This window comes from Cynara cardunculus (assembly GCF_001531365.2).
Source record: "Cynara cardunculus var. scolymus isolate 2C chromosome LG 13, CcrdV1, whole genome shotgun sequence".
Taxonomy (NCBI): domain Eukaryota; kingdom Viridiplantae; phylum Streptophyta; class Magnoliopsida; order Asterales; family Asteraceae; genus Cynara; species Cynara cardunculus.
In genome coordinates, this window is record NC_037540.1 from 26,786,042 (window position 1) to 26,811,487 (window position 25,446).

General features: G+C 35.3%; 2 protein-coding genes across 2 annotated transcripts; both read left to right on the plus strand.

The window, feature by feature from the left end:
* The first annotated feature begins 210 nt into the window (after positions 1 to 210).
* LOC112525761 (monoacylglycerol lipase-like) lies at positions 211 to 8,380 on the plus strand. Its single transcript, XM_025136020.1, has 7 exons — positions 211 to 1,088; positions 4,313 to 4,351; positions 4,438 to 4,508; positions 6,778 to 6,842; positions 6,920 to 7,009; positions 7,534 to 7,626; positions 7,727 to 8,380. Exons 1-7 carry the CDS (start codon positions 427 to 429, stop codon positions 8,126 to 8,128), a joined length of 1,422 nt encoding a protein of 473 aa, XP_024991788.1. The 5' UTR covers positions 211 to 426; the 3' UTR covers positions 8,129 to 8,380.
* Positions 8,381 to 10,129: 1,749 nt separating this feature from the next.
* Positions 10,130 to 23,711, plus strand: LOC112525939 (protein TONSOKU). Its single transcript, XM_025136271.1, has 19 exons — positions 10,130 to 10,487; positions 11,052 to 11,849; positions 12,701 to 12,877; positions 13,148 to 13,239; positions 13,948 to 14,046; positions 14,452 to 14,903; positions 14,992 to 15,035; positions 15,125 to 15,391; positions 15,794 to 15,941; positions 18,212 to 18,331; positions 18,552 to 18,652; positions 18,803 to 18,926; positions 19,103 to 19,215; positions 19,948 to 20,059; positions 21,457 to 21,561; positions 21,639 to 21,705; positions 21,815 to 21,935; positions 22,062 to 22,235; positions 23,036 to 23,711. Exons 1-19 carry the CDS (start codon positions 10,215 to 10,217, stop codon positions 23,645 to 23,647), a joined length of 3,999 nt encoding a protein of 1,332 aa, XP_024992039.1. The 5' UTR covers positions 10,130 to 10,214; the 3' UTR covers positions 23,648 to 23,711.
* Positions 23,712 to 25,446: the final 1,735 nt, after the last annotated feature.

The window sequence follows — 25,446 nt, forward strand, 5'->3', positions numbered from 1 at the left end:
ATACAAAGGGTTGACGCATTCATTGTCCAATCAAATTATGTAAGTCACGTTGCCGCATAATCAAATGTGTCTGCTCTATTTCGATGACACGTGTCGTCTAATTTTACCATTAACTAGCGGTGGCAGGGAATGATCTAGTAATACCCAGGCACCAATCCTGTGCGGTAAGCCACACGCTGCACCTCTCCCCCACCCTACGATTTCCGCTTATATACGACTCCTCCGCCATTGAATTCCATTTTCATCATAGTTTTCAAGGAAGGAGATAAATAGAGACACAAGAAACACGTCATCTCTGCCATTAAAACACATCCCATTTTCAATAAAAGTACTAAAAATTTTCCCTTGATTCGAGGGTGGTGTGCTTCAATTTCAAGCAATTTAATCTGGGTCTTCATTTGTTCTTCAATCTTCCTTCCTTGTTATATGATCTGTTTGGGATTAAAAGACGCTTTCGTCGTTGTTCATCCTAATCGGTTGCACTTGAGGCCGAAATCAAAACCCATTTCTCATTCCCTCATCAGAAATCCATCACCATCGCGTGTTTTGGGCGCTAGTATTTATCATAGAAAAACTGTGATCGTTAATAAAATCAATCCAATTCCAATTCTAATTCCTATGGCCAAGGCCGATGCCGCCGGAGAAATCATGTTAACTTCAGGAGCCAGTGGGCGTGTAACAGCGCTCCTCTCGATGCAAGTTTTGAAGAGCCTATTGATGCTCGTAAACGCGTTTCTTTTGTTGCTATTTTTCCCATTTCGGGGCCGGAAGCGGTGTCATTCAGGGCCATTGGCGATGGTCGACAAGGGTGGGAAGGAGGAGAAACAGGAGGTCGGTAATAGTAGTAATAACAACAACAGGAAAGGAGGATTGCCTGTTATGAGAGTCCCATCTACAATCGTGCCATGGAAGAGTAGCGTATCGGCGGCTGCGATGGTAGACCAGGAGGTGGCGTTGCGTCGGGCACTTGCCATCAGGAAAGTGACGGACGGCGGTGACGTTTCTCGGCGGGATTTTTCTCTTTTTGTGACTCCCAGAGGCGAGACTATGTTCACCCAATCGTGGACCCCTATTTCGGTCAAGACCAGGTGAGTTTTGTTTCTTTTTTGTTATTTAGTCATGGTACTAATATATTTTTTTCTCAAAAGTAAGGGGTCTTCTACCGAGAAGCCTTGTCCTGTGTACAATTTATGCTATTTACTCGATAAGGTTTTAATTCATCAAATCGACATCATATAACATCAATTTAGCTCATAAACGTCTATCATGATAAAGAGTAAGACTTTAGTCGCCATCACTTACCTGTTAAGATTTTAGTCCTTATCTTCCTGTAGAATTCTAGGGACTTCCATATTCGTAATCCGACTTATCTAAGTGCTTACCCGGATATAAACGGCTCCTAGATCTTTCTTTGTCTAATTGATGGTTTCTCTATTTTGGTAGGATTAAAACCCAGAAAGGGTAAAATTTATGATACCCTTGAGAAGTTTGAACAACTCAAACCCCTTGAAACTATACATGTCTCTTTTAAATCCATGAATAGTCATAAAGAGTTGATGACTTTTTGATTGTTCAGTTTTGACCACTCAATTCTGGGGTTGTGCCCATTGCTTTCTGTAAAGGGTAATGATAGTTTTATGCTGGTGGGGAAAGGAAGAGTGTTGATATATGAATTATTTATTATAAAATAAAAATCAGGTAAATTCATCCATTAAAAAAAGATGAAAAATATAATTAGAGGCTTGATGTTGACGTATGAGATGAAAATTAGATTGTGTTCATTAAGCAGGGGTTCAGAAGGATGTTGATGTATTTGGTGAAAATTAAAAGGGGTGCATTTAGCATGGGTGTATTCTAAATGTATACCCCTTAAGCTTGGTAAATGCAAACCTCTCTACAAATTTTGTTCCTCGTACGTATCAACATCAAGGTTCTTTTTGTATTCATATTTCTCAAATATGATTCGACTTGAAGTGTGTATGTAGTAACACCCTTTTTTTTCTTTCCGAGAAGTAACACTTACTCTTTGGTTGTTTTTTGGATAAAGATTACCCATTTGTTGTTGCAATGAGGAATTTGATTACAAAATGATAAATGCACTCGTGAACTCGAGAGGCCTTCGGCTGATTATTTTAGTATGAAGTATATATAATATATATATATATATATAGAGAGAGAGAGAGAGAACGATGATCAAATGAGAACCACAAATATGTTACAAACCCGTGATGATCGATATAAAAATATATTTTTACATGATTTTTTTTAATCAAAACCTCTGATTTAAAATATTGTTTCAAATATGTTTGTGTTCACATTATAAAAAGATTACATGTGAATTTTTTTTGGTTCACCTAGTGAAATGAATGGAAAATACATGCAAAAAATATTCACATGGTGAAACAATTACATATAAAACTATCATATTATAAAACAAATATATGTGAAACAATATCTTAAATCTTAGCATTTGATGAAAGAATATTATGTAATTTTTTTTTATATCGGTTGGGTTTGTAACATATTTGTGATTCTCATTTAATTTAACCCCTATATATATGCATCTCAAAATGATGAAAATTAGTATTCAAGTTGTCTATGATTGGATATGTATGGATTGCATTTTCTTTCCTAAAGGTCATTCTGGGTGTGCTGTTGATAAGTTTTGAGACTTTGAGTCAATGTTGGCCGTCCCAACTCCTAATACCCCACCCACCTAAACAAAGTGCAGTTTTTCTTGACTCTCTTTTAATATATGGTGACCTAATTTTCCAAAATCCCTTCAGACTAAACATCTTTATTATTTACTACTCGGTCAATTTTGACAACTATAAACTAGCTTATTTTTTAGCTTATTGAAAGAGTAACATTTGGTTGGTCATAAGCTATAAGATTTTGATAACTACTTCAAGTAACCTTTCAATAAGGTTTATGGGCTTTTTCCATTTTTTTTCAATTATGCCCCTTGTATCGTTCCCATTATTTTTTCAAACATGTTTTTAGGCCATTTTATCTTTTCATCTAGCTTATCAATTACTTTTCATTTTTTCCAAAGGTGACTTGTACATCAGCCAGCTTCTGAGCTAGTTTACCCAACATAGCTTTAGATGTGGTTTTAACTGATGTGACTTTGAATTAAGAGACTTAACAATGGTTTTGTGGAAAAACTTTGATAGAGACAGAAGTGCTAAGATGATCTCTTGTTATGCTTTTGAGCTTTTTCAACATGCTTTCAAGCTCAAAATCAATGGGCTACACATTGGTTTTGGGGTGGTAAAATTTGTCTCTACCGAATATTGTTGTCATTGATTATATAAACATTGGATAGAGTGAAACGAGTATGGAACGGTTGAACTATGTGCTATCCTTGTCTTTTTTCAATCCAAGGGAATGTCGCATATAAGGTGGCATTCTTGTTGAGAGGGTTGTTCCCTCTTTACAATAAGAGGGTAACATTATTAGCTGCAGTTGGCAGAAGGGCGGAATTCAAGATAAAGGCATATTTCAATATGAACAATAATTTAACCTATTGGATTGACTAGAATATAACAAGTAATGGAATAAAGGAATATATTCTAATTATTCAACTGTTAAATTCATTGTTATTGTGTGTATTAGATTGTTTCTCAGCTTACTCCCAAGTAATGAATATGTTATAATAATTCAACTGTTATTGTTATTGTGTGTATAAAAATCATTATTTGACCGTTAATTTCAATGTTATGTGGACAATGCTTATTGTTGTTGGCTTAATCTCAAGTAATTGGAGTAAAAAGAATACAATTATAATAATTGAACTTTTACATTCAGCATTATTTTATGCAATAAATTTTGTTGACTGTTAATTACAATGTTATGTGGACTCATTGCTTCTTGTCGTTATATATAGCAACCATAAGATTTTGGTTAAGAGGGAAAACAATGATGTCTAATAAACAAGAAAATGAAGTCTTGTATCTTAATATTGTTATGAAAGCTTCAGTTAAAAAAGTGAAGGTAAACGGGGTTAAGTTCTTGGTGTCATCACTCATCTTCACACCACTGAAATATATGATATTCTTTAATACAGAAGGAAAATATTCATCTTCACACCACTGAAATATTTGTTTCTTTAATACAAAAGGAAAATATAATTTTGTTATCGTATTCCATATTATGGTTAAATCCAAGATAAGGTAGTTATCGTAAAATTGAACCATACAAAGTTGATGTTACTTTTAGTCCTCAAGATTGCATTTTTTGTCCAATTTAATAGTCATATATGCCGTATCTTTGAGTATTTAGTTAATGATGTTTTATTCATCCCTTGCAGGGCATTGGTTGTTCTTTTGCATGGACTCAATGAACACTCGTACGCAGTTTTCGCATCCCTCTTGTTACAATCTCTTTCTTGGTTGTTTCATATAGGCTCGTTTTCTCAAACTTTTCTTTATACAGTGGAAGGTACGATGAATTTGCGAAGCAGCTGAATGCACAAGGATATAAAGTTTATGGAATGGATTGGGTTGGTAAGTTTGAAACCTTGCATCTTTTTATCGTCAAATTATTATTATTATTTATTCTCCTCCCTTTGAGTAGTGGATGCGAAGGGGATCAATGGACAAAATTTGAAGTTTTCCCTCATGTTCATTCTGTTCCATTGATAATAGTGTTCGTTATGGTATAAGTAATCTTTCTACTAAATTGAAGGAAGAAAGATTTTTATTACTACCCTTGTTGGCTCACTTCCATTTTTGATGTTTTAACGTAGTGACTTTTGATTTAAAATTGACATATTTTTTAGTTTTACAGTTCCAAAATGTTTGTATTGTATCAATTGTTTAATAGTTTACTAGTTTACTGTAGTAATCAGGTTTTCCCTTGAAAATGTTTCTTTATCAACTTCTTTGTTGAAAGGAAGCTTGTTTGAATATGGGCTCTTTTTTGGGACAGAGGGAGTACAAATTTGATCCCTTGTTTCACAACTTTTATGTGCATAGCAGGTTGGATATCCAGGTTAATTAAAAAAAAATTCCATGTGCATGTATGGTCGTATTATGAGATTGAGATATTCTTGTAAGGAAGTAGGCTCCATAGATTCTTTGTTGTCCCGAAATCTATTAAGCATTCCCATTTTCATTGAGTGCACCAACAAACCTTATGAACTATATCTTCATACTGGCCTATGCTACTGATTTTTTATAATTGTGTCTGAATAGATGACTTGAGAACATGTAATCTGAAGTCTTACTTGTTTCCCTTTCTGGAATTGCTTCATGAGGTCTATGACGTCCAATCTTTAGATAAAGAATGTGATCATTTTAAGAGAATTGAGTGACATTGATGGTGTTGTTAACATGCTCTTTTCCCAACTTCTCTTGTTAATTTCTCTCATCTCCACTTTCCTCAGCCCAGTTTTGGAACTATTTTACAATAATGCTTTTGAATTTGTGGTATGTGGGGGATGGTAAAAAGGTTTTGAGAAGCGGATTTTGTGAAAGAACAAAAAGTTTGTTCCCTTTGTAGCTTCATTTTTATTCTTCGATGTCAGACATGGTAGTTTTTAGTTTTCACCAAGATTTATTGACTCATATTCTTCTGTGATATCAATTGCTTTTAACATGTACAAAACAAATGTTTAAACTTGAATTTAACACGATTGATTTTTTTTAAAATCAAACTGTAGCTTTTCTTCTTTGAACGGAGGGATATGTAAATGTAATGGCTAAAGGAGCAGGTAAGAAGAAGATGATAGAAACTTACCCTGGATTAGCATTTTTCAGAACTGATTCCTATCTAGTGATATACTGGTTCATTTCTTTTGTTTTCACAATTCACCTCCAACCCATCATGGGAGCATGGTAGCTATTTTTCCTGGTTCATAGGGTTTCATCAAGGGTGTTTAAGGTTTCAAAGTAAATAATATACTCCTTCTGCCCCACAAGAAAAAGGGGCCACATTTGCTTTTGGAAATTTGAGATACATACATATATATAGACACACATATATACACACACATATATGCACACATATGTGTGTCTGTGTATACATATGTATGTATGTATATTTTTGGTTTCAAAATGTATTTGCATTACAGTTTAAAGAACATTTGGTTAAAAGGTTCAAAAGTGAAATACGTACTCTTGTGAGGGGCAGAGGAAGTTTTATTTTATTTACTCTTGGTCATCTAGCCTTAGAAGAAGTTCTTCAACAATGCATCTATATTTGGATGTTGCAGGGGCTGAAATATTTTGGATGCCCAATGGTGCAAAAGCTCGTCTTGTTAAGTAAGCATATTATTCGAGTCATTCCTTTTGGCCTTTAAACATGCATACTTTCTTGCAAAGATCTTGGCCTTCCATGAAAACTATGCCCTTGGAGCAACTGAAACTGCCTATCTGCAAGGGAAACAAGTCTTGGTTCACCCCAACGATCTCGGGGGAAGATGAAAAAGGTCTCTTAACATTTCTTTCTGGAATTCTAAAGACAACCCTTATAATAGTTTTGACTGATGCCAATGGAATTTATTTCTAAGAGTGGATGTGGACCTTTTTTGTGGCATTAGTTGCTGAAAGTTTTTCTAAATGGTAATATTACATATCATCAGTGCCTTCTGGTTTCCTCTCTTGTTTAAAATCAATTCTTATCATGATCGTTTTCAATCTTTGTATCTGTTTGTGTGAAAAATGTGCAATATGCCAATGGATTGAATAGAGAAAACCATGGAGACATAAAAAAGTTCGAGTCTTTGCATCATGAGAAATGTGATTTTTTATGCATATTTATTGCGCTGTTTAGGACATGGTGGGAGTGATGGGCTTCACGCATACGTGCACTCTCTTGATGATGCAGTTACTGATGTGGTAAGTCTTGCCTTCTTTTTGCCCTTTTAAGTAGCTTTGATTGTGCCTCAACTTACAGAGACTTGAATGTTATGCAGAAAGCATTTATACGGCACGTGATGGCTGAAAACACAGGGCTTCAATGTTTTTGCTTTGGACACTCAACTGGTGGAGCCATCATTCTCAAGGTATGTTTAATCGTATTCGAAAACGGTCCTCAAATCCAACTTCAGTTTTAGAAGCAGCGTATGCTTTTGTAATGGAATTTTTTTTAGATTCTTACATATTTTGTGACTGTTTTTCTTCATACCGTTCTCTCTGCAAATTGTGTGCCATCTGATAAACTAGGCCATGATGTATCGAATTGCAACAAAATTTGGTTTAGTTCCTCATATTTAGTTGTACCAAATAAGTTCCTTTTCCTTCATCCAAGTATAGAGCTACAATTTTTTTTATTTTGTACTTGTAATCTGTTGATCTTGTATGATTTGATGACACGGAATTCTATTTACGGAAGGGTTAATGCAAAGTGGAAGATTAATTCGACATCTATGTCATCAAATGTTACAAGATTAACAAGTTACACTAAGGAATTGAGGCAAACTTCGTTATATCTTGATGCATTTTTCCTGATTATCTACTTGGAAACTTGAGATTTGAATCATATCCTGAACACCAATGAGTTCGTGATCTAAGGTTTCTGCACTTTTAGGCTGTACTTGACCCCAAGATTGAGAACTTGATATCTGGTGTTGTGCTGACATCTCCTGCTGTCGGAGTTCAGCCTTCGCATCCCATCTTTTTGGTAAGACAGCATCTCGCTATCATTATTTCTGGCAGATTTTATGTCGTATTTTGTCATAACCTAATGGAAGTAACACCACTCGCTGTGCTTTTAATGGCAGATACTTGCACCAGTTTTCTCCTTCTTGTTACCGAAATTCCAATTGAGCGCTGCAAACAAGAAGGGCACGGCAGTTTCTCGTGATCCTGCGGCACTGGTGGCCAAATATTCTGACCCATTAGTTTATACCGGATCGATAAGAGTTAGAACTGGTCACGAGATCCTGCGTATCACGTCGTACTTGCAACGCAATATGCAGAAACTGAAAGTGCCGTTCTTGGTCCTTCATGGGACCGCTGACACCGTGACCGACCCGGATGCTTCTTTGAAGCTATACAATGAGGCGTCGTCGGAGGACAAATCGATCAAGCTTCTTCCAGGATATCTACATGACCTACTGTTTGAACCAGAACGGGAAGATATCAAAAGGGATATCATCCAATGGTTGAATAGCAGGGTGTGAAGCGGAGGATGTCTAGGGTGGTGGTGGTGGTGGTGGCGGCAGCCATAGAACTGTGTATTGGAAATAAAATATGGCTGAGAGACGTTTGGGTTGTAATTTGATCATGTGTTAGGATGCCTGCAATCAGTTGACGATTTCATGTGTTAATTGGCAGAAAGTGCTTCCAAGATACTTACTTATTGACTGCTACTTCATTGATAGTAGTCTAGTGGATATTTTTGTACATTTTTACTAGGCTTGTTTGGTTCTTACCAAATTTCTCTGGTAATACTTCCCTTAACATCAATTTTGCGTTAACGGTTGTTGACTGCGTAATGGAACCGGTCTACTATGTACACGGTTTTTCCGGCCTGGTCCCGTCTCTAACTTGTTACTAGAGACTAGAGACGGGTGTGTTCTTGGTTGGGTACCCGTACCTTGGTGTAGTTGACTCGGATTGAATCACCATCCGAAATAACAGGTTCAGAGATTTTTGAGTTAATGAGTGAGTTACAGGTTCTCTAACTCCAAAAAGATATTATCAAATTCGAGCTCCAATAATTTCTCAGTCGAATTTCCTTTTATTGCTCGAATTCGAACTCGATACCCGTCTACGGGCTTGAATTCGAGATCGATTAGCTTACTTATTGACTCCACTTAAATAATTTTATATTTTGATTATATAATATTTAGGAACATATAAATATATTTTGCTCGAAAAAGTATATACTCGCACTTCGCTCGACTCGAAAAATTTAATCGAGCTTTCGAACGAGCCAAATTGAACATTGATGTTATGAAGCTCTATACGAGTTTTAGTGCATGTGTGTTTGAGATTGACTTAAGCTCGACAATTCTTAAGCTCGAACTTGAGTAGCTTGATAAAAGATCGAACCTAACATCCCAGCCACCACCGTCAGACCTCCGGGCTGGCCGGCCACCATAAACATCCTCCTCCTTCCTTTGCTGCGCTTCATACACTGTTATCGGCCACCGGATAATATATCCCTTTTGATATTTCCGGTTCTTGTTCAAACATTAGGTCATGTAGATACCCTGGAAAACTCTTGACTGAATTGCCTTCAGATGATGCCTCTTAATTTGTATAGCTTCAAAGAGCATCTGGGTCAGTCACAATGTTAGTTGTGCCGTGAAGGAAATACGAAAAAGTATGGCTTCTAAATTTATGTCGTTTATGCTTACCGTGAGGTCAGAACTCAAGTCTTACACAAAGACAGGTGATAAAACAACAAAATTCTATGTCGTATATACATATATATGTTTTATTTATTATTCAATGATACTAAAAAAAATTACATTTATATTAGAAGAAAAAAATCTCCCTCTCACACACACACACACATATATATATATAGAGATGAGTTCAAACGAGAACAATACCTATTTAAGAGAATAAAAAAAAACAATCGAACATATGTGATTTTACACTAACATCTCGTACAAAATCAACTTTTCGATTTAAAAAATAGAGGGTGGAAGATTTTTTAATTTAAAAATAAAGTTGTAACTATCTCTTTAATCATATCCATTGGATCCATTAATCTTTGATGAAGTGTTTTTCGGTTTTTCAGTTTTTAAGGTTTCGAAACATCGGCATATCATCATCATCACCACCTAGCTCAAATATCTTACAACTCAAATGATTTTTATAAAATAACTTAAATACAACTACGTAAACTTAATTTTTTTATAACACGTTTACCTAAATTAGAATGTGTTATTGGTGAAGGTGAAGGAACTATATGTCATTGGTGGCAAAAAACGCTACGAAAATTATGGTCATCCTGTGAGAATTGTTTAAAATACGGCCATTTTGTAAAAAATCTATTCATATACGAATGTTTCACATGATTTCCAGTAGAATAATGGGACAAAATATCAAGCCCCTTGGCCCAAATATGAACATAGAAACGGGCTCCAATTCCAATCTGAACCGGCCCATAATTTTGCAGCATGATTTTGGCGGGAAATCCATATGTATGGAAGCTCTTTTGCTACCAAAATACTAATCAGATACGAAAACCTCACCCAAAAAAATCAAGATTCTTCTCACATAATCAAATTCTTGTTTAGCTTCTTTAAGATCATGAAGAAAGAAGACGTTCAGCTGACAACAGCGAAGCGAGCATACAGGAACGCATCAGAGGAAGGGAATCGACAGGAAGAGGCACGATGGGCAAACGTAATTGGAGATATATTGAAGAACAGAGGAGAATACGTTGAGGCTTTGAGATGGTTTCGACTCGATTATGAGGTTTCAATTAAGTATTTACCTGAGAAACAGTTGCTTCCCACTTGTCAATCCCTTGGTGAAGTTTATCTTCGTCTTGAGCATTTCAAAGATGCTCTCATTTATCAGGTTCTTCACATGGTCTAAAGTTTATATCTACTTTTCTCATATACTCATTTTGTTTAGAGTTTTTTACTCTAGTTACCATTGACGGTAGAGAAAGTCCCCGGACTCCTGATTGTTAGGGTAAACTATATATATTCGGCCCTAATCCAAATACTGAAATTTGTTTTGGTTTTTAAGTTCTTGTATTGTTGGATTATGGTTTCATCATGCTCAATTTTTAATTCAGATGTCCCCGAGAATGTTGCTTAGTATGGTTAAGCTTTATAGTGAAAGTTTGATAGGGGTGCAAGGGAAAATAGCCAAATAATAGCATTGAAGTTGATAAAATTGTTGGGTCATCCATATACAATCTTAAATCTGTGATTAGTTGGTATTTAGCAACACCGGAGATATGAATGTGAAATGAATGTGATGAAATGGGCAGTGAATTGAGCAGAAAGGGGGCCAAACTTGACCCACTGTTATAGGATAGATATCAGAGTTTTAGCATGGTTCCAAAATTTCAATTTGACCTAGCTGTAAATTAATACTCCTTGATTTTGTATCCCATGGTTATTTTGTTGGCAGAAAAAGCATTTGGAGCTTGCAAGGGATACAAATGATATGGTTGAGCAGCAAAGAGCAAGCACCCAACTTGGTCGGACATACCATGAAATGTTTTTAAAATCTGATAATGATCAAACCTCCCTTCGGAACGCCAAGAAATATTTTATTTCTGCCATGAAGCTTGCTCAAACTCTTAAGGAAAACCCACAATCTAACAAGTATACTTTTCTAAAGGAATACATTGATTCCCACAATAACATAGGAATGGTTGAAATGGATCTTGATAACTTGGAAGAAGCTGAAAACGTTCTCACCAAGGGATTACAAATTTGTGATGAAGAAGAGGTGGTTGAGAATGATGATGGACGCACTAGGCTCCATCACAACCTTGGTAATGTTTACATGGAACTGAGGAGATGGGATAAAGCTCGAAAGCACATTGAGAAGGACATTGTGATTTGTAAAAATATTGGCCATTGCCAGGGAGAAGCAAAGGGATACATCAACCTTGGTGAACTACATTACAGGGTACAGAAATATGAAGAGGCCACTCTTTGTTATCAAAAGGCAATGAATTTGGCAAAATCTATGGACGATGAGCATGCTTTGGCTAATCAAATCGACCAGAACATAGAAGTTGTAAAAGAAGCAATTAAGGTAATGGAGGACTTAAAGAAAGAAGAGCAGAATCTGAAGAAGTTGACAAGAAACATAGTAATGGCTAGAGGCACTTCAACTGAAAGGAAGTGCTTGCTACAGCAGAATGCATCTCTTGATCGCCTTATTGAGAAATCAAGCATCATTTTTGCATGGAAGAAGGTATGTTTTAAAGTACTTTTGTTGTTTCACTGCTAATTATTTTTGTTGGATATGAAATTGCGGCTATGCTCTTTGTCGGACAAAAATGAAAATGATACTAAATTGTCAGCATACACCATGTATTATGAGCAAAATGAACTGGCTCCAACTTTATAAGTAAATAAAATATTCAGATATGAGCTTACTTCTTAACATCTAATTGTGTATTATTTAAGGCTTCCTTAAGTATAAAGAATTCAAATAACTTGTACACTTAATGCGACTAATTAGATATAGAAACTTGAATTTCCACAAGATTTTAATAACCACAAGTAGTTTATTCGGGATTTTCACAACTCTAATGAGTTCAAGCAACTTAATAGGCTCTTCAAGTTAAATCAAACTATGTAACTGGAACTGCTATTTCTACTGCCCCTACTACTAGAACAACTGCAGCTGTGCTAATTACCACCACCATCATTAAACGTGCAGATACTCTTCATGAACTTGGCATAGTAATGGTGTAATACCATAACATGACTTATAGCACATTAGCACTGCTCAGGACCATTCAGTAGGATTTCACAGTTCTAGAGCTGGAAGAATTTCTTACATGAATCCTCTTAGATTAGTCTGGATGTATGATGCATATTCTGAATCATGTGTGACAGCATTTGTAGTCTATGCCTGCATCATTAGCTTATTAAACAGTTTAATTGTCTAGACAGTGCTTATATCTTTCACAACAATGTTCAAGTTTAACTCAGTTCACTAATCCTTCAATTGTTTAATTTTGTATTTCTTTGTTGTGGGTGTTTGTGTGAGAATGTGACTTAATTATGTTATCTTAAATATTGGAATTTATTTGATAGCATTGTGAGTTTGCCAAAAAGAAGAAAAAAGTAGCAAGTGAACTTTGTGACAAAGAAAAGCTGGGTGATTCATATTTAGTTATTGGCGAGTCTTACCAAAAGCTTCGGAACTTCAACAAAGCCCAAAAATGGTACTCTAGAAGTTGGGAGACATACAAGTCAATTGGCAACATGGAGGTATGTGCAACTTATTTTATGAAGCTGACCTATCAAGACACAAACATTGTTGTGCACAAATTTTCAAGATGCAAAAAGTACTAAAGAATTCAATCTAATAAATTTGCACAGTTCTTTTTTCAGCTTCCACAGATTATGGGTTAAACAAAATACATGTTTTATAAAGAGCCTGGACATCTGCTGTCGTTTGGCAGATAGATGGTTTTCCACGATTGGATTTCCATGTTGGTACGCTTCTGGTTTCTTATTTAGAAATGATGGTTATTGCAGGGGCAAGCGTTAGCAAAGATCAATCTTGGAGATGTTTTGGATTCAGTTGGTAAATGGGCAAATGCTTTGGATGCGTTTAGTGAAGGCTACAGGCAAGTGTTTCCATTATTATTGTTATCTTTATATTTCACTGATATTAATGTTGATAATAAATCACATGATTTTTAGTTATCTGAAATTAAAAAAATTCCTTAGTTAACATATTTTAAATAGCCCATTTAAACCAATACGTGGTAGTTGGTACCATTTTCTGATCACTCATGTTACTAGGTGGTGTTTGATGATATTGATGTGCATAAAAAATGATGTTACGAAGTAGTCAATAACTTTTTTCGATGTTTAATGTTTCATTCGGTTGCATGGTATAACATACAAGTAAGAAATGATGGAATGAATTAACCAAAAGTAAGAAATGAACTGTTACACTTCAGATATAGATATCAATCAACGGCGTGCAGAGCTCTTGGTTGCCATGAGTTTGCATCAAACTTAAAGACTATATTTGTTCTAGAGGAAGGCGAGAGTAACATAAGGCTCTTCAATGAATTGTTGCACTTCAGTCATAGATATCAATCATACAGCATGCAGAGCTCTTCGTTGCCATGAGTTTGCATTAAACTTAAAGACTATATTTGCTCTAGAGGAAGGCGAGAGTAACATAAGGCCCTTCACGAACCATAAAATGATGGATTCCTTGTAACTGGACTGTTCTTTATCGAGGTTGCTATGAACTAAATATCTCGTCTTATTTGGAATGAATTCAGATTGATCAGTGCTTATACTGTTCTCTTTTGTTGCAGCATTGCTCGTCAAGCTAACCTTCTTTCTGTCCAGCTGTATGCACTGGAGAATATGCATTATAGTTACATGATCAGATTTGATAATGTTGAAGAGGCCAGGTAATGGAATACTATTAGCTACTTATGAAAATTTTCTTGTCTTTTTTAATATTATTGATTTTACAAAGACAGTTCCTCTTAGAAACAGGCCCAGCTTGGCTTGTCCAAGTGATTGGGACTTCATGACAACCTAGAGGTCATGAGTTTGAATGTCACTGCTAAGCATATTTATTAAGGCACGCGCACCTCAAAGGTTTCCCGGGTGTTTCTAGAAAATTGTTTTAGGAACAGGCAGGAAAATGTTTTTTAAGATTTCTAGATTGATTTTGAGAACTGGAGTTACCATCATGAGGTGGAAGTTGTTGGCTCAATGCAACTTCATCACTGTATATACCGTACAAAGTATCTAGTAGTTGAGATGAAGCTGATGAATCATTGCTCACTGATCTATTTTGTTCTTTATAGGAGGTTACAGTCACAAATAGACAAATTGAAGCAGTCAAACAGTGATAATGAACCTCTAAATGTCCCAAGAGACTGCTGTTCTGAGACTGATACAGAGGGAGATGATATATCATTGATAAAGTCTGATATGAACTATTCACCAAGATTGAGTGATCCGAAATCATATGGAATCGAGGAGTTAGCAGATGACTCGGTTCCTTTGGTATCACTTCTTCGTTCAAATGGCTATCAATCCAAATCAAAAGGTTCTCAATTAACAAATCATTGTACTTCTACCAAGTCACTGGAAACCTCACCCAAAAGCATGTCTAGGTCTACATGTAGTCAGACAGCTAGTCGGAAACGGTGCCGCCTAGTCCTTTCTGATGATGAAGATGAAAATAAGGAAGTATGGTGTCCACGAGGACAAGTTCATGAATCCCCTGAAGAACATGTCGCCACTTCTAATGAATGTGAGTGACTATTGGTTATCCTGATTAATGTTTATATCTCTTGAAATTGAGTGCCAAAAAACTAACTTTTTTCTTTGATGGATTGCAGTCAAGGGTAGATGTGATCTAACTAGTCATGTTCATGATTATCAGGTTAGACATCTTTTGATCCATTGTAGGTTGTCTTTGCTTATTACTGTTGGCTGTTGATGATTGCTTGGTGGTTTTCGCAACACTTGCAGGATATCTCACCAGTTGCCTCTAAATGTGCAATTAGTGCTTCTACTCCTGTACATCTGGAAGAAAGCACTTCTTCCCATAAGGGCAGGAGTTCAAAACTAGCCTCATCAACTGCAGAAGATTTCAGATGCTCAAGAGATAATGAAGCGGTTTATGCTTCCCATTTTGGTGTGCATGGTCTCAAGTGTGATGATGGTGTTTCTGAAAATACCTGTAAAACAAATGGTCAGACTGTCCCCATTTTTGGTGCTTGCGATGATGAATATTGTGTAAGTATAATTTACATTCTCATGGTAATGTCTATATTCATATTGCTATAGTATCTACAATAGCATATCTCTTAGGTTATGGTGTGTTGCTTAAGTGATCTACTTTATGATACAGAATGCATATATAAGCTTACGAGTCATAAGTTATTTGACTTATTCATTGTGTTCCTCATTATCCATGTTGTCTATGCAGCGGTTAAACTATATATTTTTTTTTGACTTTTTGTTGATTTATTCATATTTGGCTTGGTTTTGGAACCAATGGCTGCCAAAGGGTTGGAAGTCTTCTGCTTGAATTTGTTGTTGTGAACTTGCCATAGGCAAGTGGCGTGGTTAATATATGGCACAAGTACTAACTGGAAAATTGCTTGAGGATTGAGCTGGGTTTTATTTTTTTTGCAGAAACATATGATATTCAAAGTTGAAGATGACTTTGTGCACATAGAACCACGCTCATGTAAATTTGGGGATAAACTTTGCATGGAACAAATAAAAGTTGAAGTAGCATGCTTATACTTCTTAAAACTCATTAAGGAGAATAGATCTAGAGGTATGCTCTTATTGGCTATTAACCTTGCTTTCGTTCTGTTTTTCTTCATTGATTATACATATCTTAATGTGGACGAATCACTTGCATAATTGGAAAGTTGATTCTAGCCTTCTTGCTACAAACAAAAGATGGATGGCATGGTGAGAGGAACTTGATTTTAAGGCAACATCAACAAGTTGAGAAATCATCTCCAATTTGTTAGAACAAGTTAGAAGTGTCAAAAACAACAAGCAATGGAAGATAAATCCGGCCACAGAAACAGAACAAGCAAACAAAGGAACCCGAACAATTTTACATGGATTATAGGCTTTTAGCTAGAAAATGAACAATGATATAGGCAACAATATCTGACATGATAACCTAGTGTGCCGGCACTTGCTAATATTATACAAGTAAGCTTGTTTTATAAGACTTAAAACAAAAATGGGTACAGCATGTCAATGTCACTTGATTGATTGCAAAGATTTGAAATAACCTTTTCTCCTACATAATATGGTCTCCTTTGACAACATCTTTTTTTCTGTTTCCGCTTTTACATGTTTAAAAAGATAAAAAGGCACTTGACAAACGTTTGCCTTCTAAGAAAACCAAAATTAGTTTATAAAATTATGTAAACAGAATTAGAAATTGTAAACTTGATGTTGATGTTTTCATGGCTTACAAAAACAACACAAGTAGACTATCTTGATGAATTTGAGCTTTCAAACTGAGTAAAACATGAGTTATATATAGTTTAAAATTTTCATCTTATTTTATTGGAAGAAGACAGTCTTGCCAAGTGCATTTAATGATTTTCGCAAACAAAAACACCCTTTACATTGACAAAGAAAAATCTAAAATAGAAAATTCAAGTGTTTAGCATGGCTTATTTGAAGATTGCACCCTATTGCAATAATATGCTAGGAAAAAGGATGCTACAATGAGTTAGTATACATATGATGAATTAGTAATTTGCAATGAGATAGGGAATCTAAATGCTGTTTAGACCAAATGCAATAAAGCTATATGAAGGATTTATATGATGTTCTGATGCTCCATGTTATGTTTTGGGATATTCTGAAAGGTCACCATTGTGTATGTTATTTTACACAATATTGTGGTAACTGATGCAAATAGGGTTAATTTTAATGCTATGGAGATTCTAAAGAAGTGCATTAGAATCTATTAGTTTCAGATTATGTGGCACCAAGGAGATGTTTGTTTCAGCTGAGGAAGCCTCTTAATTGGCCAGGCTGTCACCCAGTATGTCTCTTTGTTTTGTACTTTTATTGAAGTGCCTTCTGAAGCATAACAAGTAGATTTTACCCTTTTGTGCTAATTTTGTAAGAGGGAAAACATATTTGGATAAAATTGTTTGGCATTTCTTCATATTCCTAAATACCCAACTCTGAACCCAAATGATCTCAATGTATTCTTGATTCCTAGTTTGTCTTCACTGTTGATGAAATGCACATTTGTATGTGTACACAGTTAATTATCAAACAATCTTCACAAGTCAAATTCAGCATTTAGCTCCTTAAACACCATTTTCAACAATCTAGAACCGTACTTATCGTGTAGTAGACATTTAACATTAGCAAGTAATTACTAACATAAAACAGATGGTGTAAATACTGAAACTTGATAGAAAAGTTATAGAATTAACTCATTGATCTTACCAGGAGCTGAAAATCGTCCAACAATCTCGATGCAATGTCACCTAAAAGATCCTCATTAATGCTTTCTTATTCTATATTTACTACGTAAAGATTCATTCATAATTCATATTTTCTGCTTGATTCCTTGTATGCTGATTGAATGAAATTCTGTGTCCATCATAAAGAGGAACCATGCAAAAAACCTTATTTTTTCTTCTTCCATTTGAGTTGTTATATTTTTTCTCAGGGCACCATAAAGTGGAGCAATTTGAAAAGCAATTGTCGATATGTCTTGGCCTGTTAGAGTTTGCACTGAGCATTTTGTTTAATTGAAGGCAACCTGATGCAGTGATGCTAAACCTTCAGTCGAACTCCCTAAGTTACTATTACCCTTGTTATTATTGGATAGTCTATCATGTCCTCTAAACATCATGTTGGTGATGTTGCAAATAGGAGCTTAACGACCAACCTTGATGGAAAATTTTAAGATAGAATATCTCAAATCTTTTATTGTTTTTCTGGTTATTGTTGTATCATGAAATGGATTATATATGGACTGCATATCGAAATATTCATATCTTTCTTGATTACTCACTAAATGATAAGGGTTCTATTTCTTGTTCTTGGTGATAGGCCTCTTGCCAATCATTCAACATCTGAAGTGTGGAGGAGAAATTTTAGAAACCTTGGATGTATTGGATACCCCAAAGGATTACATGTGTGGGAAATGCTGGGTTGAAGTATCTATTGATCGTATGTGTTCTTTTCCACTACGATACTTTTGTTGGCCATGATAATTTTATGCTGTGTATTATCTAGCTTGACTAACTGTACAAAGCATAATTCAATTCGTGTGTGGTTCTTGTGCTTTGGTCATTTCATGAATACATGGTTGAAGTTTTATACGAAATTTCTGACTTTTCCAAATAAATATATTAACTAATTTATTGTCTTCAAATGCATTTTTTTGTAGGCTGGGTACCTAAGCGCTTGGTAAAACTCTACGTTGATTGTTGTAACGATCTTTCTGAACCTCCCAACGTGAAATTGCTTACGAAGCTGTATAATTTAGAGGTAAAAATAGATGCATATGTTGGTATCTATGGATGATAATTTTTCTCTGCTATTAGTCTATGAATTGCTATAGTGAAGGTTGTGAAATCTGCATTTATTAATAAAACAAGTTTACTATTGCTTGGTTCTTTCTAACATATTTATCATCAGGTATCAGAGGATGAGATTGTTGTTTCTGACTGTGAACTGCAAGATATCTCAGCAGCACCATTACTAAATGCCTTACATTTGCACAAGACAGTTGCTACACTAAACCTTTCACACAATTTGTTAGGTACTAGTAGTTGGATCCTAGCTACTTCTATCATACTTAGTTACTTATTTTTATAATTAAACACCTGAAACAGAATTTTCATGTTTGCAGCTGTCCCTTTAGTACGATAAATTGCTGTCATGCTATAGATTTGTGATTTTTCTTAGTTCTTTTACAAGCTCTCCATCTATTGCCAGGAAATGAAACAATGGAGAAACTAAAACAGGTATTTATGTCATCAAGCCAAAAGTATGGTGGTTTGGTTTTGGATTTGCACTGCAATCGCTTTGGTCCAACTTCCCTATTCCAGGTTTGTTTTCTATTTGCCTTGTTCTCACAGCCTCACATCATTCATTATATTTGCCTTGCAGATGCGTGGACTATCAGTAATAGACCTGGTCAATCTATGCTATTATTGTTCTAGTCTGATAGCTCGTAGCTGAAGCTTTGTTGTAACTTCTTGGTTACTTGTTTTTTACTTATTATGGTGTTCACTGTTTTTTTCTGTCACTCATTATTTGTTTCTCAATTTAGTCTTACATTGCTCAAATTGCATGAACTTGGAACAAACCCTGCATTCATTCACATTTTGAGGAACCAACTTTTAGAACTTCTCATTTTGGGGAATCAAAGTGGAACCAACTATGCCTTTTGTTCCTACTTTAGGGAATCAAAGTGGAATCAACTTAAGTTGATTCCCAAAATGGAGGTTTTGAAAGTTGGTTCCAAAAATAGAACTAAAGCGAAGTTCATTTTGGTTCAATTTCCTTTTTTCTATTTACATTCTGTTGAGTTTCTCATTAATACCGTCACTATTGACACGAACCCAAGACATTGTTTATACTAGTCATTGCTATTTTAAAGCTAAGAGAAGTATGATAAACTATTCATGGTGTGAGATAAGGATAGTCTGAATTGAGCTTATAAGGTTAGCTGCGAACTGCAGGGTTCCATATTTGATTTCAAATTGAAATCCATTGCTCTTACTTCATTTTTTCTTCATTTTTTTTTGACATAAGTTGATTGCTTTTCTAAAATACAGATTTGTGAATGCCCTGTGCTTTTGTCCCGCTTGGAAGTACTTAATATCTCCGGGAATCGTTTGACTGATGGATGTGCTTCTTACCTTTCTACAATCTTGCAGAATTGCAAAGGTATCTAATATTTCTAATTGTATAAGATATCAACTTCCAAGTATCTGTGCTACATAATAAATGTCATCAAAAAATGAGATCCATGAATTTTTGTGTGTTTCGAGTTGTGTTCAGTTTTATGCGAAAAAGGGATGCCAGATGCACCAGAGCGACTGGGCTTGTGACGGTTCAGGATTGAAGTCTTGTACACAGCCTTTCTTATGCATATTGCAAAGAGGTTGTTTCATGACTCAATCCTGTGAAAAAACTGCAAGGAAGTAACCTTACTGGTTGCTCTAAGGCTTGTCTCTTGTTCCCTTGTATGCAACCAGTTCAAACTTGCCTGGTTGAGCAGAACTATCTATGATCTAGGCAGTCAATAGCGGTGCTATAATGCTCCTCGACTGTTACAAAATTTCATTATTACAGTACAAAATTTCATTATTACAGTACAAAATTGTAGTATCGCTATTTCTGATGCGATTTGCTGCGGATTGGCTACTGTTTGTTGCCACTTGACCACGATTTGCCGCTAGTTGATTTTTTTTACGTGTGACTTTATATGCATTAGTATATGTTTTAATTTTGAGACTTCATTATGGAAAAAACTATGTTTTGATGTTGAAATTTGGACTTTATGCTTTTACTGGATATTACTATAAGTTATGTTTTTCACATACCAAGTATGGGTCGGGTTCCGATGAGAATGGAAGTTATGGTGAGAAGGGTAAGAAGGGATCTCCACCCTTGGATCAATCCTAATTGAAGATCAACCCTAATGAGATGCACCGGATCAATTTCTGTATCAAGCGCAATTCATGAGGTGGGGGTGAGATTAAAAGTGATCAAGCGCCTAGATTCTTTCTTATGCTTCTCACCTTAACTCCTATTCTCACACGCTCCTTCGTCTATCAAGTATTGCGTATATAGGGTTGGGTTCTGGTGGGGATGAAAGTTACTGTGAGAAGGGTAAGAAGGATCTCCACCCTTGGATCAATCCTAATCGAAGAGAAACACTAGATCAACACTAATGAGATACACTAGATCAATTCCTTCTAAAGCGCAATTCATGGGTTGTTTTGGGATTAAAAAATGATCCTGGGTCCAAATCCCTTCTTAAACTTCTTACACTTCTCACCTTAACTCCTATTCTCACATGATGCTTCGTTTGCATATATATGTATATATATTATTTATTACATGAACCGCTATTTTTTTCCGCTATACCACCGTTTACTACCATGCTAACCTGCTATGGCAAATCATGGTCCTAACTGCTATTCCAGTTTAGGACTGTGATAATTGCTTAGTCTAAGATTCAGTATCTCTTTGTCAATTATGCCTATGTTATGTGCTTAGACTCGTACTAGAGAGTTGTGTCTCTATAGAGGGAAACTCTATAACCTTTTCTTTTGCAGCTCTTTACAGCTTAAATATAGAGTGCTGCTCTATCACATCTCGAACAATTCAAAAAGTTACTGACTCGCTCGATTCTGAATCGCTTCTTTCAGAACTTTTCATAGGTACATGAAGATTCAACATGTTTTTCCTTGTTCTTGTTCATCTGTCACACAGACCTAAATTTTCTACCATTCAACAGGATACAATAGCTCCATATCTGGAAATGCCATAGTAAATTTGCTGGACAAACTTGCCACTTTGAAGAGGTATACATTGTTATTTGTATTAGAAAAAATGTTGTTTTTCATTCGTAGATTTTATACATTAATATGTCCTTGAAAGATTTCACCAATTTCGGGTTTTTGCTTTTTGCAGCTTCTCTCAATTAAGTTTAAATGGCATAAAGCTTAACAAGAATGCAGTTGATAGCCTTTGTAAGCTCATTAGAACATCATGCTTGTCCGAATTGATGATTGGAGATACAAGTATCGGAACTGTGAGATAGCCATCATCATTTTGCATTATTTACTCAATCTTCTAAATGTGATTTGTGTTTGTTCTTTGTTTTTAAAGGAAATATTTGGTTGCCAAGATTTATATGGTGGTGTTGTCATTTCTGTAGGAGAGGGCTACGCAGTTGATGGATTCATGGAACAGTGAGGATCGAGAACTAGTCAAGCTTGATTTATCGTCTTGTTTGCTGACATCAAACTATATCATGAAACTAAATATCGATGCTTCTTTGATCGGTGGTATTCTCGAGTTGAATCTTGGAGGGAATCCACTCACGCAAGAGGTTGGATTTTTTAAGTTACCATTGTTACTATTGCTTTTCCAAATGTGCAAATGGCAAGATATTTACAGATATAACTTCGAAGGACCGTACTCTTTGATACCCAAACTTAACTATGCATTCATATTCACTTGCAGTTAGGGTTCATGTGGGTTGGGTTGGCCTGGTTGAGGGCATTTGAATAAACCAGTCCAATTACTTGGGTCTAGAAAATTCTAACCTCTTAGAAAAAGAATAATGTACAACCCAACCTAAGCAGTTCAGGTCGGGTTAAACATAGTTTAAAGAAATGGTTGAACTAAAATTTACAACCTTAAAAACAAGAAAATCAAGTTTTAGGGGTTAGTACCTAATCACCCAAAATATTACAATCATCCAACATAAGTTTAAACATAAGATGCCAAGATTGATAAAGCTTGAATTCAATTGAATCCATCAATCAACAATGGAGGTAGGGACAGTTTGGAGTTTGGACTTGGTCTATTAGGTGATGGTTTGGGTTTGGTTGATTTAGGTTTACCGCTAACCTAACCCAATCCACCTATCCCCATTTTCAAAAGTTAGGCATCAATTAGGCTCCCGGTTGGGTTAATGGGACTATTTTTTAGGTGCACCCCTACTTGCAGTGCAACTGATAAACATTTCAAAGTACATCTCGGGCTATACTGGTGACCAATGAAACTGTTCTGTTCAGTTGTTTATATTGGATTACATGAAAAATCTTGACAACTATATGATGTTATTAGGCTATGCTTGTTATTATAAATTTAAAGATTCTGACAGGAAGTGACCCACGAATACAGGGTGGCATTGCTTTGGCATCACTACTCAAAAATCCCCATTGCTGTTTAAAAGTAGTTGTTTTGAACAAGTGCCAACTGGGGCTTGTTGGTGTACTTGGCATTCTTCAGTCTTTATCCGACTACACAACTATAGAGGAGCTCAACTTGTCAGAAAATGCTCTTCATGACGAGTACCATACTTTAAACGATCCCAATTCCTTGGTCAAAGGAAACGATCACGTGGTCAACCAAGATGGTCAACAGGAGGCATTTGGTATGAAAGCAGATTGCATTGAGCTTGAAGTTGCTGCTGATAGTGAAGATGACGAGGTAACCAAAGAAAAGTCTTGTGTATCTGGGAGTTGCATGACTTCATTTGATCTTGATCATTCTGAGTCAAATGCAACAACTTTTATTGGAAAGCTTTCTTATGCCATTTTGATGGCGAAACGGCTTGTGCTGCTTGATCTTAGCAACAATGGATTGTGTGGAGAAGCAGTGTATGGTGCGTGGTCGAAGAGGAGTACTTCATCAGGTGGGTTGACAGAAAGGCATATTGAGGGAAGCATAATCCATTTAGCAGTTGAGCCAAGGCAATGTTGCAATATCAAACCATGTTGCAGAAGGTTTTGATTTTATGGTGATGGCTTTTGGAGCCTGTATGTTTATTATAGAGTGGTTTTGGAGAATTTGGCATGCAAGGCTTTTTGTATATAATTGAACTTGTGATGTTAATTAACATAACAATCTCAAAGGTTTGTCTCATGGTCAATCTCCCTTCGACATGGTGTTTCTTGTTTAATTATCAACTCGTGCTTGCTACACGAAAAGATCAGAGTTTGCAAAAGTTATATGGATATGCAAGTGGGACTTTTTGGGTATTGTTTTGTTTTGCATGTAATGCATACCAAACCAAATAAATCTAGTATATCTCCAAGCTCTCATTCTCTTGCTCCTTGTATATTTTGGACAAACATGAACAAGCTTATTTTTCTTAATAAACAAACATGAACGAAAATTTCAGTTGTTCATGTATGTTTGTTTGGTTAAAGATAGATAAATGAACACGAACAAGTCCTTTGTGTCCGTGACGAAGCATCGTGTGAGAATAGGAGTTAAGATGAGAAGTGTAAGAAGGGGTTTGAACTTTTAATCACTTTTAATACCAAAACCACCCATGAATCACACTTTAGAAGGGAATTGATCTAGTGGTTCTTTTCAATTAGGATTGATTCAAGGGTGGAAATCGCTTCTCACCGTAACATTCATTGTCACCATAACCCAACCCGTTTGGTTCATTTATTACAGAAAAGTATCAAGGAAATAAAATTTAGATAGCAATGTTGCAGCTGATGATTTACCTTACCGACAACAGCAATAAAATACAAAGACATAACATGAAGTAGTTGTGATAATGTAGCAACTATAAAAGTAAATTACATTTACAAATGCTCAAAACTTGTCTAAAAAAGCTCTCCTCCAAACTATGATGTCCAAATTTTTATTTTTGTTTTACCCAACATATAAATATTTAAAGTAAATTACATGTTCTATATTATACTTGTTGATAAATGTTAACCTATTTCACTTTTAATTTACTTAACGTAGTATTAATTACTAATATATTTAATCATTGTAGCTAAATAGTTTAATGTTATTAGTATAAGTATTTTTTGTGATAGTTTCATCCAGAATGCTGTAAGGAATGCTATGCCATGGCTCCATCAAAAATTGGAATTAACATTTTTGAAGAATCCTAAAGATTTGTTTGGCTGGAAAATTACCTTTTTGACTTTTGGAAATTAAGATTAGACTTCCTTATATTATAATGATATAGAGTTTCTATTACTTGTATTTTTTTATTCATTTTTACCAGAGTTCTTGTATTTGTTTGAAACGGGATTGCTATATGCACCCTTTTTAATGTTAAAATAGAGTCAATTCATATATTGAGAATGTAAAAAGTGAGTTTTTATGTTGACATGTATGAGAAGAGAAGTACTATATAAAGATGATGCATTTAGCAATGTATAAGAGTGCAATTAGTCTTTCCACTTGAAATCATCCGATAAATACTCTTACAATTTCATTTACTCTCATATAAAGAAACTCTACCCTAAATATGAAAACAAACACTTTAGTATTTGTCATCTTTTGTCTTACTTTTCCATTATAATTATAGTTGCTTATATTTAATTATAGTATTTAATCTTTATGCAAGTTAAAATTTTAATCTTTATTATTTTACAGTATTCGCATTAATTGCTCTATGAAGTGGAATAGTCAGATGTGAACTGTTTGATTGAGAGTGAGCAAAATCATCTTGTCAATTGAAATTGCATAGAAATCCATCAGTTTAGAGATTAATAAACTGATGTTATCGTTTTATTATTTGTAAAAGATGACAATAGACTGATAAGTGTATACTTATA

Bases quoted from the DNA above. Each gene is read 5' to 3' on its own strand.
- LOC112525761 (XM_025136020.1), top strand. From the start codon at position 427: ATGATCTGTTTGGGATTAAAAGACGCTTTCGTCGTTGTTCATCCTAAT. The intron at 7,010-7,533 runs GTATGTTTAATC...CTGCACTTTTAG, and splicing joins GTGGAGCCATCATTCTCAAG to GCTGTACTTGACCCCAAGAT. The intron at 7,627-7,726 runs GTAAGACAGCAT...TTTTAATGGCAG, and splicing joins CTTCGCATCCCATCTTTTTG to ATACTTGCACCAGTTTTCTC.
- LOC112525939 (XM_025136271.1), top strand. From the start codon at position 10,215: ATGAAGAAAGAAGACGTTCAGCTGACAACAGCGAAGCGAGCATACAGG. The intron at 15,036-15,124 runs GTTAGACATCTT...CAACACTTGCAG, and splicing joins GTCATGTTCATGATTATCAG to GATATCTCACCAGTTGCCTC. The intron at 15,942-18,211 runs GTATGCTCTTAT...TCTTGGTGATAG, and splicing joins TAAGGAGAATAGATCTAGAG to GCCTCTTGCCAATCATTCAA.